The sequence below is a fragment of the Cheilinus undulatus genome, linkage group 15 (genome assembly GCF_018320785.1).
Source record: "Cheilinus undulatus linkage group 15, ASM1832078v1, whole genome shotgun sequence".
In the NCBI taxonomy this organism is placed as follows: domain Eukaryota; kingdom Metazoa; phylum Chordata; class Actinopteri; order Labriformes; family Labridae; genus Cheilinus; species Cheilinus undulatus.
The window spans coordinates 41692753-41705203 of record NC_054879.1 but is presented as its reverse complement, the minus strand read 5'-3'; the positions used below and the strand labels follow the sequence as shown (position 1 = coordinate 41705203).

The 12451-nt window shown below is 38.4% G+C and overlaps 1 protein-coding gene across 2 annotated transcripts in view; it reads right to left on the bottom strand.

Moving 5' to 3' along the window:
- Positions 1 to 74: 74 nt before the first annotated feature.
- Positions 75 to 12451, bottom strand: part of zmp:0000001200 (dedicator of cytokinesis protein 9) — a 130809-nt gene continuing 118432 nt past the window's right edge. For both annotated transcript variants that reach the window (XM_041807469.1, XM_041807470.1), the window contains exons 42-53: positions 11050 to 11163; positions 10742 to 10957; positions 10509 to 10566; positions 10272 to 10378; positions 7700 to 7822; positions 7491 to 7604; positions 6096 to 6242; positions 4448 to 4658; positions 3560 to 3750; positions 3371 to 3471; positions 3148 to 3286; positions 75 to 1117 (exon numbers count right to left, since the gene is read on the bottom strand). In XM_041807469.1, coding sequence (XP_041663403.1) covers positions 992 to 1117; positions 3148 to 3286; positions 3371 to 3471; positions 3560 to 3750; positions 4448 to 4658; positions 6096 to 6242; positions 7491 to 7604; positions 7700 to 7822; positions 10272 to 10378; positions 10509 to 10566; positions 10742 to 10957; positions 11050 to 11163 — 1647 coding nt within the window. In that variant the 3' untranslated portion in view covers positions 75 to 991. The remainder of the gene's footprint in view (positions 1118 to 3147; positions 3287 to 3370; positions 3472 to 3559; positions 3751 to 4447; positions 4659 to 6095; positions 6243 to 7490; positions 7605 to 7699; positions 7823 to 10271; positions 10379 to 10508; positions 10567 to 10741; positions 10958 to 11049; positions 11164 to 12451) is intronic.

Here is a 12451-nt window from a genome sequence, read left to right as displayed (position 1 = left end):
GTCAGTCCCTGACACCTCATAAAAACAATCAATGACTGAAAACAAATGTACAAATAAGAAATCCTGAGCACGAGTGCAGAGAAATGAGTGTACTTTATTTAAAAGAAAAGCATTGTTGAATATTTCTGTTTACAGCAGAACAGTGCCTTTGTGTTAAATAAAAATTAAAAAAACATTGCTGCTCCAATATAAAACAATTTGTTGAACATTTTAAAGAACACTAAAATGGTAAAAGCTTCATATTACTTCCACAGTAGGCGTAGTGTCTGCCTCCGCACCTCATCGCTTTGGCAAAGAAGGTGAATATCATCCTTACAGTGTATACTTAGCAAATATTGCACACACTCCTTTTTTCTATATACATTAATAAACAACTTGGTATATACTATTTGTAATGGCTTTAAATATTTTAAAAACGCTCCTATCCTAAGACATTGAAGTGAATTAAGGTTGAATGAGTCAAAAGAGGCCCTTTTGCAAATTTTGAGCATTTTTATAGAAATATAACCTCATTTACAGGGAGATGAGCGTCTATGTATGCAGCATTTATGTTCATCAAGATATCAACACAGTGGCTTATAAAAGTGGAATACTGTACATAAAAAAGACAATGTGAAACTTTGACAAAATAAACAAAAATGGTCTGTTGGGACGGTGCTGGGTGTAATGTAATGACATGCATATTTAAGATCCCAACAGGAATGTCTCCATGGAAAACACTGCCCCGTCTCTTCAGGTGGAAACAGGAGCCGAGTCTGTCATCTTTCCTGTATGATCCCCCCCAGGACTCAGTCACTGAAAACTTTGATTTGGCCCCTTCCACCAGAGATCCCATGACATCAGATCCAGTGCCTTCGCTGCAGTTCATTGAAAATGGTCAGACTTGTCCATGCCTTTGTCAGTTTCCCTTTTAAAGCTGACAATCTTCATCACTGGCAGGCTGGCTAGCAAGGGCTGAAAGCGCCGGGTTCAAGGCTAGCTCAGGCTAGCATCATACCACGGAGGAAGAGCTGGGGATGCCCTGGATGGTGGTAGTGGTTGGCGTGCCGCTGATGGCGTTAAAGATGTGAAGCGAGTCTGGAAGAACGCTCTTCATGCCATCCTCCACAGGACTGATCTGGAAGAGAGGAGAATTACATAAAATTAAAAAAAAAACAACTTAATACCATAGTATCTTAATCACTGCAACATGCATACTTTTCACAGTGATAGAGACTGAATTTTTAGAAAATGTGCTTGTCAGAAATGAGAAGACTGACACCATTCCTACATCTGTGCAGAATCAGTTAGCTTAGCCTAGCAAATTACATGGAAACAGCTAGCTTACTATTTTTCACTTTTTTCATAATTTTAAATGAGCTTTAGTGGTACTAGAATCGTTAGCCTTAGTCAGGCTTAACCTGACACATCAGACAGACTGTTTTCACATATCATTTGCATAGGACAGTGCTTCTCAAAGTGTGAGCAGGGGCCCCCTGGTGGGCCCTTCAGGTACTGCAAGTGGGCATTAAGTGGTAAAAACCCTAAAAATCATATTTGAAAATGTAACGTTTTAAATAACTATGAAATACTTGATTAGGTGTCAAGTCTCAAAAGTTACAGAAAATATCTATAAGTTTGAACTCCTGTTACCTTTTATCATTTTTTTGTCTGGTGTATGGAACCGGTGTCATGGTTAAACTTGGTATTAGATGAACTGGTGACACTCTTTTAGATATTCTTCTATGATGCTGGCTTGCCAATTTGTCTTTGAAGATATTATTGCTTCTAAAAAGAGTTTGATGGGCCACCAGATAGATGAATATTAGAAAAGAGACTTCAAGTAACTTCACAGTGGCTCATTAATTAGACTTTGTGACACCAAAAACACTTTTTATGTAATGTTAATGCCTCTGAAAGGCCGACTGTTCGCATATAAATTCTCTTTTTAAACCTTTTAAACGTTTTTGCCTGAATATTTTACTACTTTTGGGACACAAAAGAAGCACAAAAATTAAGGTTTATATTTTCACACTTTCAATGCTTGGCATAGTTATAAACAGTTTAAAACATGGCCATTTTGGTCGCCTTTCTCTGTGTAGAAATCACTTCTTGTCCCCCGAGGGATGTTCTCTGCTGCTAAGTGACAGGATCTACAGTCCCAGTTTCACAGACTGTACTTTTACAACACAAAGTTTACACACAAATACAGTACATACACTCAAACACATGCAGAAACAGCACTTCACAATAAAAGCATATTGGTCCAGCCAGATGCTGCATCAGGAGTGTTCAAATAGAAGGAAAGAGTTATTTAATATCAGCAGTAATAATGCTGATTTCATGCAAAAGTGCCTCTGGATATGAGTTTTTGTGTAAAATCAAACCCCTTATCTCTGGTTTGGGCATACTGAACAGAGACAAACACTGTCTTTGGAGATTTGTTTAATACCTGGTATTTAAGATCAGAAAATTATGGATCATTAATGAGAATAATACACGTATTAAACTTTAATGTTTGTCATCTACAGTCCTAAGCCAGAGGATTAGCCATTCTGGTGATCAGTGGATGTGTTTTCCATGTCAGAGAACACTTTATGTTTAAATGATTTATTTATCGTAGGGAAATAAAGATAAGGCCCTACTTCAATCTGATCACATGACTGAGTGCTTTAAAGGTCATGGCCTGAACATACCTGTGGCAGCTTCCCTTCATTCAAAATGCTGGAGAAAACACCTCAGAGGAAAGTGTTGTTTCAGCAAATGGAAAACTAGATATGTTCTGTGAATGTTCTTTAGGTGAAGAATGGTTTATTCAACATTATTAAGACTCAGAGGAATGATTGATCAGGGTTTCTAACAGTCTGAAAATTCAAACTCTTGTAACAAAAATGATTTCAGCTTCATAGGTTTGGTTTAAAAGGATGCCTGAGTCTGGATGGACCAACAAGTAACACATAAAACTTTATTATTGCATCATGATGCGTCTTGCATTACCATCCAATCTGCTCATGTTAGCACAAGGGAAAAAAGAGAATGATGTTATCAGAGAGTGTTATCACTGACACGATCAAACATTTAGTGAATCTGAGTAGCAGATGATGGGTGCTGACATCTGTTATGCATTAATAATGACTCCCATCCTTTAGTTCTGGATGCTGTACGTACTTGCTCATGCATGATGATGGACAGCTCTCTGGCCAGGTCTCTGTAGTTTGCTTTCATCTCATCGTGATATTCCTGTTGGTCCTCTTTGATCAGCCGCTCATTGATGCCTAAGCCATGGCCGCACGCCTCCACAAAATGCCTGCACAAGAATCCAGTTTTAAAAGAGAGTTACACCAAATATTAAAAGGCGATACCTGTGTAGACGTATGTTTACTCATTGTACCTGAAGACCTCTTTCAGCTGTTTGACCTTGTTATCAGGATACTTCTTTGCACTTGAATCATCTAGAAAAGCTCGGGCATATGCAAGTGGTCCTGCATTAACCTGAGGGACGATATGAAAGTCATGTTAGTTTTTTTCTAACAATTTATATTTATTTAAGGGTTTTGTGGACAGAATTTAAAGCAGGCACCTGGACACTGATGCTACCCTGAAGTTTGAGCTGCAGACGTATCATGTCCACCTCGCTGGAGGAGCAGAGCTGTTTGATCTCCGCCACCTTCTTGCTCATCTCATCGATGGCCACCTCAATAGGGCTCAGATCAGTGTGGTGTTGGTACATCACTGCAATGCGTTTCTTCACGTAGGGGAAACAGTGCGTTGCTGGGGGAAACAGAAACACAACAAAGAAGAAGGAGGGGGGGTCAACAGCTGGCCTGAATCTACTTGCATGTGAGTTTCTGAGTTTTACGGCTCATGATCTGCTCATGTGTGAAGGGAACATGCTTTAAAAAGTTTTTAGATAATAAAGATAAGAAGACATGGTTGAACTTTTGTATCTTTTGCATCATAAAACGATAAAAGACCTATGATGATTAGGAAAGATCCTTGCAAAACAGCTGAGTGTGCAGAATCTAATCAAGATCTTCACAGGACCGTTCCGCTGAGTAATGTGAAGCTTTGACCACTGATAAACATGTGAAAGCCTTCCACGTAGATCTCAAATACAGATTTTTACCAGTACTGGTACCAGCATTAGAAAACATCTGAAACGGTTTAGTACTACAGATTTCTTCAAAGTAATACCAATTGAATAATATGTAATACAAATAAGTGCATAAATATTCACACCCTTCGAGTAAGTATTTAGTAGATGCTGCAACAACACTGAGTCTGTGTGGCTAGATCTCAGTCAGACTTGCACATCTTGACACTGCAATTTTCCTCCATTCTTCTTTGCAAAACTGCTCCAGCTCTGTTAGGCTGCATGGGGATCAGGCGTGAACAACCCTTTTCAAGCCTAGTCACAAGTATTGACCCTGTGACCCATGATATTTCATACAAGTGTAGGGTTACCTACTTGTTAGTATAGTCCTGCGTTTGCACTGCTCCTCCACCCCGCCCTGCTTTTTGCCTGATATGGTGAACGGCATCTCAAACACAAATCGGCGGATATTGTGGCTCTTCTCAAAGTCTGTCTTCCTGTCCACCAGCTCCTTCTCATCCAGATAAGGGGTCACGTGAGTCACTTGGATGTAGGCATACTTAGAGTCCAGGTCTTTGGGGTTAATCTGCAGGCAGAGGACAAACACCATTACAACAGGCCTGCACAGGGTTGTACAAAGTTAAAACATGGCCTTGTTTAGGATGGAGTTTCACGTTCAAGGTGAGGAACCAGCTGAGATAATTTCGCCATAGGTTACAACTTAAATATTACACACAGTTCAGAGTAGGCATAAAAGCTGTCAGTAAAATACAAATATCATTGCAATTTTGATCTTTTTTTCATGCCTTTATTGATAGTGGAGGATAGAGTTGGAAATAGGGGAGACATGCGGGAAAGGGCCACAGGCAAGATTCAAACCCCAGGCCGCCCACAAACATGGGGCACGCCTTAAACCACTAGACAATCTGCGCCCCGCCAAATCATTTTAAAAGGCGGGTAGGTCAACTCTGTAACACTTCTGTGTATACCTGGTTGTATTTGTATCAAGTTAAACCTGGTTGAACAAATACAGACTCCTATACTGGCCACAGCCGCAGCCAGACTTTGTATCACGTTTTGTGATTTCAAAAGAGAAAACACCCTATGTTGTGATGTGTCCAAGGTTGGCTCAGTTAACCTAAACCTAAACCTGACCTAAAAATGTCGATTTTGCCAAGAAACTTAAATAAATCGCAAGAATTTCCTTCCTAGCAATATAAAACAGAAAAACTAGTCTTGTTGAAGACATAATGTCATTTCATCTTTCCACAAAATGTTAGAAAAGTATTAATGAACCAATAAAAACTTGCATGGTTAAAAAATATCAACAAGGGTATTGATTTTAGTAATAATAATAAAAAATGATCCCATTCCTACTGTGAAAGCACACACTACACAACACATAAAAGTCACTAATTTAAGGTGTGTCAGTAACATCATCGGTTTATTTTAAATTAAGTACTGATAGTGCATGAATGAGTGTTTTATATTTGTAATAATTTTGCAGTTTAGCCACTTAAGTTAGTTCATAGAGAGAAAATGTTTTGAATAAAAGTAAAGACTTTTTATTGACTAAAACAGAACTAAAATGTTTTGGAGTTTTTGTTGACTAAATTGAGACTAATTCTAAAGATTGAAGATGACTAAAATGTGACTAAAGCTCATGAACATTTTATTCTAAAAGCCAGGACTAAGACTAAACTTGGGTGCTGGTTTAGCTCAGTGGTTTTAGAGCGGTCACCCAAAAATAGAGGCTGTAGTCCTCAACGTACAGGTTTCATTCCCAGTCATAGCTCTGTCCCTCTCCAGTTATTAAAATAGCCTTTTTCGGTTATCAAAAATAAAGCCCCTTATCAAAATAAAGGCAAAAAAATTATCTTTAAAAAAGAGATTAAAACTAAACTTATAGTTACCAAAGTTACATCAAGGGAGAACTGATACATTTCAACATGACCTCTTTTTTTAGTCAATTTTTACAGAGAATCAGGCCACTTCAAAAACCTAACCTCAACCTCAGCCTTACCCTTCCTGAGTCCTGGATCATCTTCACGTTCTCCTGTCCAAACTTGTCTGAGTACAGCTTCAGGAGCCTCTGTGATATCTCAGACAAAGGGGTGAACTTGGGCTCTTTGTAGATGTACTCTTTACCATCTTCATCTTCAAAGTAACCCTGAAGACAGAAAAAAACATGGTGAGAATATCTGTAGATATAGAGAGGCTAACAGAGCTAAATCATGTTGTGACTCAGAGTGATTTAAAGATTCTGTTAAGCTTAAATAATCAATTTTTTTTTTAAAGTATCAGCTTTAGACTGTCCACAAATTTCACACATACACAGCTGTTGATCTAGTGTCCAAACACAGGTACAGACAAAAAAATCCACTCCAATACATTGACTACAGTCAGTTTAATGATGTGAGACAGGCCAAAGCTGGGAGCACAGATTTAAAGTAGTCAGTAGGGGCACTTAGACAAGTTTTTGGATTTTCAATCTTAAAAAGTCCCACAAAAAGCTGAGTGAAGCCGTGCATTCATGAGATCAATTCTGCTATTAGCCCTTAGAGGTTCTCTAAGTATGATTACCAACACTGAGCTGAAGTTAAGGAGGAGTTAAAGCGCTAAAAGATAAGCAAAGCATGTGAAATAGTGAACTGTATTAGAGGAAGAACACAACACAACCTAACACAACAGTCCCACTGCTACGCTGGCTTTAATATGGATTTACCTCAGCCTCTGAGTCAGTAAACTGGTACTGCTACAGGACAGCAAAAAAACAGTGTTATTCCACAAAAGCTAGCTTAAACTACAAATAAAGTCAACACACTTAAAATCAGACTACTCCATCACCAGTCAACCCAGTCAAGAGAGACAGGGGAATAAGGCTCTTAATGAAACACACAGAAGTAACCACACCAATCAGATTATTTATCAAATTTCACAAGGTAAAATTTAGTTCTGTAATCAAAACTCAGACACTAACACAAAAGCAGAAGCTCTGGTATGAGTAGAAGAAACTCATGCAGCACACTTCCATAAACAGAAAGCAGCAGTGTTTACTGTGACTTTAAGCTAAGGTTGACAAATGCACATGGATTACAGCAGCACCACCACCACACAAAGGCTGCTCACAGAGGCTAGCAAGGGCTAAGGCAAAACTTACCGCTGCCTTCAGAGGATAAAAAGCAGAGAAGGTTGTTAGAGTGGATCGGCATGTGGTCATGCTTTTAAAAACAAAAACAACCTCAGCAGCCATTATACTCAAAGAGTTTTACAGCAATGCCAGCAAGCAAATTCATAACCATGCTTTTTTTGGACTGTACAACTTCAATAATTTATATAGTGTAGAAAAATAAGCATAAAAAACAGCAGTTCTGTTTGAAATCTGAACTAAAAATCAACTGAACTGAGTTGAACTCACCTGGCCAAAGAAAGCCACTCTGAAGTAAGTGCCCAGAAGTCTCTTTCCTGAGTGCATGACCTCCGTCACTTTGCTGTAGGCTCGATGCAGTGTGTCATACAGGTGGGCCAGTTTCTATGAGAAGTTAGAAATATTACTATCAGATCAACATTTTTCATTATTGGGGATTCTTGTTGTAAATGAAGTTCAGGATAAGGCAGCACGTGTACCTCAAAGTCCCTGCGTTTCTCATAAATGGGGATTATGAGCTTGTAAATATCAGAGATGAGCTCATAACGCTCAGCTTTCCACAGTCCATCCGCACACTCCTCCAAAAGCTCCATGAGGACATCCTGTGGGAACAAGACAAAAGAAAATAGGATTATAGGTTGAAAAATGTTTCATAAGAGCTCTAAACAATGTCCACATGTGAGAATTATCAGAAACTGTAGAAGTAAAGCAGATGAATATGTACTCAAGTGGCTCTGGAGTTATGCTGAATTAATCAGAGACTTGCAGACATCTTTGTTGGTTGGTCTCTTCTTCATTGTATAATATATTTCCCTTTTTTATATATCCCTCCAAATAGTTTTTATACAGAAGAAAATCTTAGTATATCAAAATGAAGCTTAGGGCTCATGTGATTAGACCAAAACCTTCCAAATTGTGGGCTGCAGCCCCTTGGTTGGTCCCATGTGGTCGGCTATGGGCTGCAAAAGGTAATTTAAAAGGGATAAAAACCACACAAACTTGGTTTTTCAAAAAAAAATCAAATTTTAAATCATCATAAAATTTTTCAAAAGATTTCCTTAAATGCTACTACTTTATCATTTATTTTATATGATGTACAAACCCGGTGTCACCGTTTAACTGGTGTTGAGTTAGCTGGTGACGCTTCATTAAGCATTCTATGTCCTTACTGACGTTCAGAGACACTAAAGTGGCTAAACAAGAGTTCATGGAGTCAAAAAGGATGTAGTAGGTACAGACTGCCTGAACAAAACAAATAAAATTGTGTTGGGCTGTTAAGTGTACTTTTTCACCCCGCAAACCCAGTCCTAATAGTGCTGATGTCTCTTTAGGCAGAGGCTCTCAACTAGTGGCTCAGCACCAGAAGTGTGCTACAGAGCTGTTTTTAATGGGTCGCTAATGCATGCTTGGGAAAAAAGTGTATGATATACAGAAGCCCTAAGTGGACATACATCCAGATTTATTTTACTAGTGTTGGTTGTTTTCTTGAGTTCTTAACTTTTTTCTATCCTATTTTAATCTCATTATCTTGAATTTACTGATCAATTATTAAAACTGGGAAGCAGGAGCAGGAGACCTGCATTTTAGATTGGTATGCATTTTTGTTTCTTCCACTTATTTGTAGGACCTGATAAGTTTAAAAGCTCAGCCTTGGCTTTAAACCTGATTAAACATTAATTTTGACCAAAAGTCATGTCCTGAAGGTCCTGTTTCTGCAGAAAATACAGCATTTGATTGGTTTTAGAGCAGATGCTTGGCTCTGTGTCAGCTAGTTGGTCAGTTTTTTGTGCCCTTCATTTGATAAGAAATGGTGTCGACTACTGACAAATAGTCATTTGGAAGATGGACCACAAGGACTTGTTAAGGCCAATGATGAAAATTTCCACTAAATTCCTTTCCAAAAGCTACCAAAAAATAGTTTAAATAGGTTAAATAAATTAACTGAAATTTCTGTAAAAAATATTTATACATCTTTAACGTTACTCATAAAAGTACCCCACATTTTCTTAACAGCCTAAACATTTCAATAAAATTTTCCTCCAAAATTACATGAAAATTTTAAAGAAATTCCACTTAGAACTTCTTATCAAAGTCCATTGCGCTCTAAAATTCCATGGAAATGATGGAAAATTTCACCACACAACCAAACAAATATTTGGAAACTGCAAAGGGCACTATCTGCATCCATTTACCAATCAAATTACAAAGAATTTTTTAAAAAATGATATGAAAATACCTAATAATGTCAAAGTCCCCCCTCCCCCAAATTAAATTTTCAAATTTTCATGAAAATACCAGAAATTTCAAAGAAAATTTCCCCCAAACTTTCAATGAAACTCTCAAAAATATGTAAACTTACCCTAGAAATTTCTGTGAAAATACACGTTTAATCGCAAATTTAATCGCAAATTCTCCCCACATTTCAAGCGAATTACTTTAGTGCACTTTCTGGACAATTATCTAAAAAAAAAAAAAAAAATCTCATAGATGTAATTACCCTGTTATAGGTTAGCAAAATGCCCTCATATGTACATGCAGTGTCTTAGGAGGTTAGAACTATTTTGGATAGTAAATAAAGTCCTCAGAAGTCAAGTCTGCAAAACATCTTCCAGAATGTCACCAAATTATTCAGTACAAGTTGAACTGTAACACCATCTTATCTTTGATAAGGATACTTACATTGAAGTTCTCTGTTTATGAAATAATGATATGGTGGTAAAGGCTTTGAGTCTCATGCTACAGTTATGTGAAGGTTTTGGTAAACCCTAGAAGATTTTTAGGTTCCAGATCTGGGAAAGGATGGAGCAGACAATGCTTGATAAACTGATGGTTTCATTCTGAGGTGTAACACTAAAAAAGCAGTGGTTATTTTATAGTAATATTACGTTTATCAGGCCCTCTGATACAAATAAATATACATGAATTTGCATCAACTTTGCAGATGTTTCTGCCCAAATAGTCTTAAAAATGTACATTTTACTTAATGCTTTATTTATGTTGGCAAATCAACCATAGTTGATAAGTATTTTTGTTTGCTTCATTAATACATACTTCATTGAAGTGAACATCCTGCATGCCGACATCCTCCATCATTGCTGCTTCCTCATCGATGTTTGGTGTGACGACCCTGAATGCTGAGCAGCCCTGCTTGATCATGCCTGCATAAACAATCAGGGGAGACAATATTTTAATAAAAAAAGCAGGTGTTTACAAATCTTCAACTTTTTTCAGACAGGTTACATTCAGGTAAACACATTCAAGCTGCTATATGAGATAAAAATGGATTACCTTTTCTCCGCAGGTATTCTGCCACAAGTGCTGCCACGTGCACGTAGCACATGGCCGCCTGTGGAGAACAACACAGATAAGAAAGGTGATGCTGATAGTGATAATGAAGTTTTAGGAGAGTATCATAACCAATAAGTCACCAGTCAGTGTTTGATACTGTCAACACAATGTACCCAGACACAAATGACAGAAAGTCTATTATATGTTTAATTGTTCAACATATTATCACAGACCTCTGACAAGTCTCCATTCTTCACGTGGATCCGGGCCATGCTGTCCAGCCAGGTCTTGCGTAGTTCAGGCGTGCTGGCGTAGGACTTGGCGAGGCTGTACTGCAGGTCCACCAGCATCTCCGGATCTCTCTCGTGCTCTTTCATCTGAGCCGTGGCCATCAACACCGTCCTGATCCGTTTAGTGAGGTCCTTCACGTCTGATGGGAAAGCTGTGTTCTGTTATGTAGAATGCAGAAATTAGAACAGTCACTCCTAATTAGAAATATTTTCTATCAGAAGATGATGATGCATGCTGAGGATTTCCTGACCTTGATAGTTTTGTCACTGTTGGCACAGTTGTTGATTATTGACAGAGACTGCTGGAAGCGGGTACTTCCAATACCAATGACATCAGCTATCAACTGACTGACAGCGATCACCACCTAAGGAGGGTAAAAAAGTCAATAAATGTTGTTTTATCCTAATGTACAAACCACAATTCCATAAAAGTTGGGACATTATGAAACATGTGACTAAAATCAAAATGCAGTGATTTGCTAATCCTTTTCAGCCTTTATTCCATGTAAATACAGCACAAAGACAAGATTTCCATGTCCAAACTGATAAAAGTTATCATTTCCTGGATATGCACATACCTTCTGCATTTGATCCTTGTGAAAAATTCAAAAAAGTTGGGACGGGAGCATGTTCACAACTGTGTGAATCAACTTTTCTTCTAGCAGCACTGCAAGCATCTGAGAACTGAAGACACTAGTTGTTGAAGTATTGAAAATGGAAGTCTGACATTATTGCCTAATGCACCTCTTAAGTTGCTAAACAGTGCAGCATTTCTTTTGTTTAGTTAACCATATCAGTGGTGCCTTCACAGATGTGCAAGTTACCCATGCCATGGACACTAATAAATCCCCACACCATCACAGATTTGTGGGGATGTTTTTAACTTTCTTGGTAACATTCTGGATCATCCCTATCCTCTTTAGCCCAGAGGACTAGACAGCCATTATTTCCAACAACAATCTGAAGTTTTGATTCTTCAGACTTCAGCTTAGGCTGGTCCATCTCAGCTGAGCACGGGCCTACAGAGAAGTCTGTAGAGTTCTGGATGTTGTTGATGAATGGCTTTTGAGTTTTAACTAACATTTATAGATTCAGCATTGTACTGCGTTAACTGACAATGGTTTTTGGAAGACTTACCCAGCCCATATTGCAGCATCCATGTCAGAATAATTTTGAAAACATTATTTTTACATGGTAAGATCTGTAAGATCCATGCTACTGGATTGTTGCTAAAGTGTTGAGTGACTGACGCGTTTTGGAAGAGTTCCCTTTATACCAAATCTTAGTACTATCACCTACCTACCAGAGAAATGTACCAGGAGTTATTTGAGCATTTCACAACTTTCCTGGACTGGTGCATGGGGTGGTGAGTTCGCTGAAAAAGACAGTGTGGCGTTCCGAGTAGCTAAGCATGCAGACAAAAGTCAGTTTTTTGGTCCTTGGTCCTCCCAGTCTCACTATTCTTTTGTGAGACCTGGACTTTGGCTGCTAAGACCGTGTGTCTAATGCAGACCTGCTCAGGAGAGCGGGAATGAGAAGGGTTAAAAGCCTGATGCCAAACCAGCATATGCTCCGATACCTGACATGAGTCTTTTATTGCCCGTGCCCCAACTTTTTTGGAACATGTCGCAGGCATCAAATTCAGAATGTGTG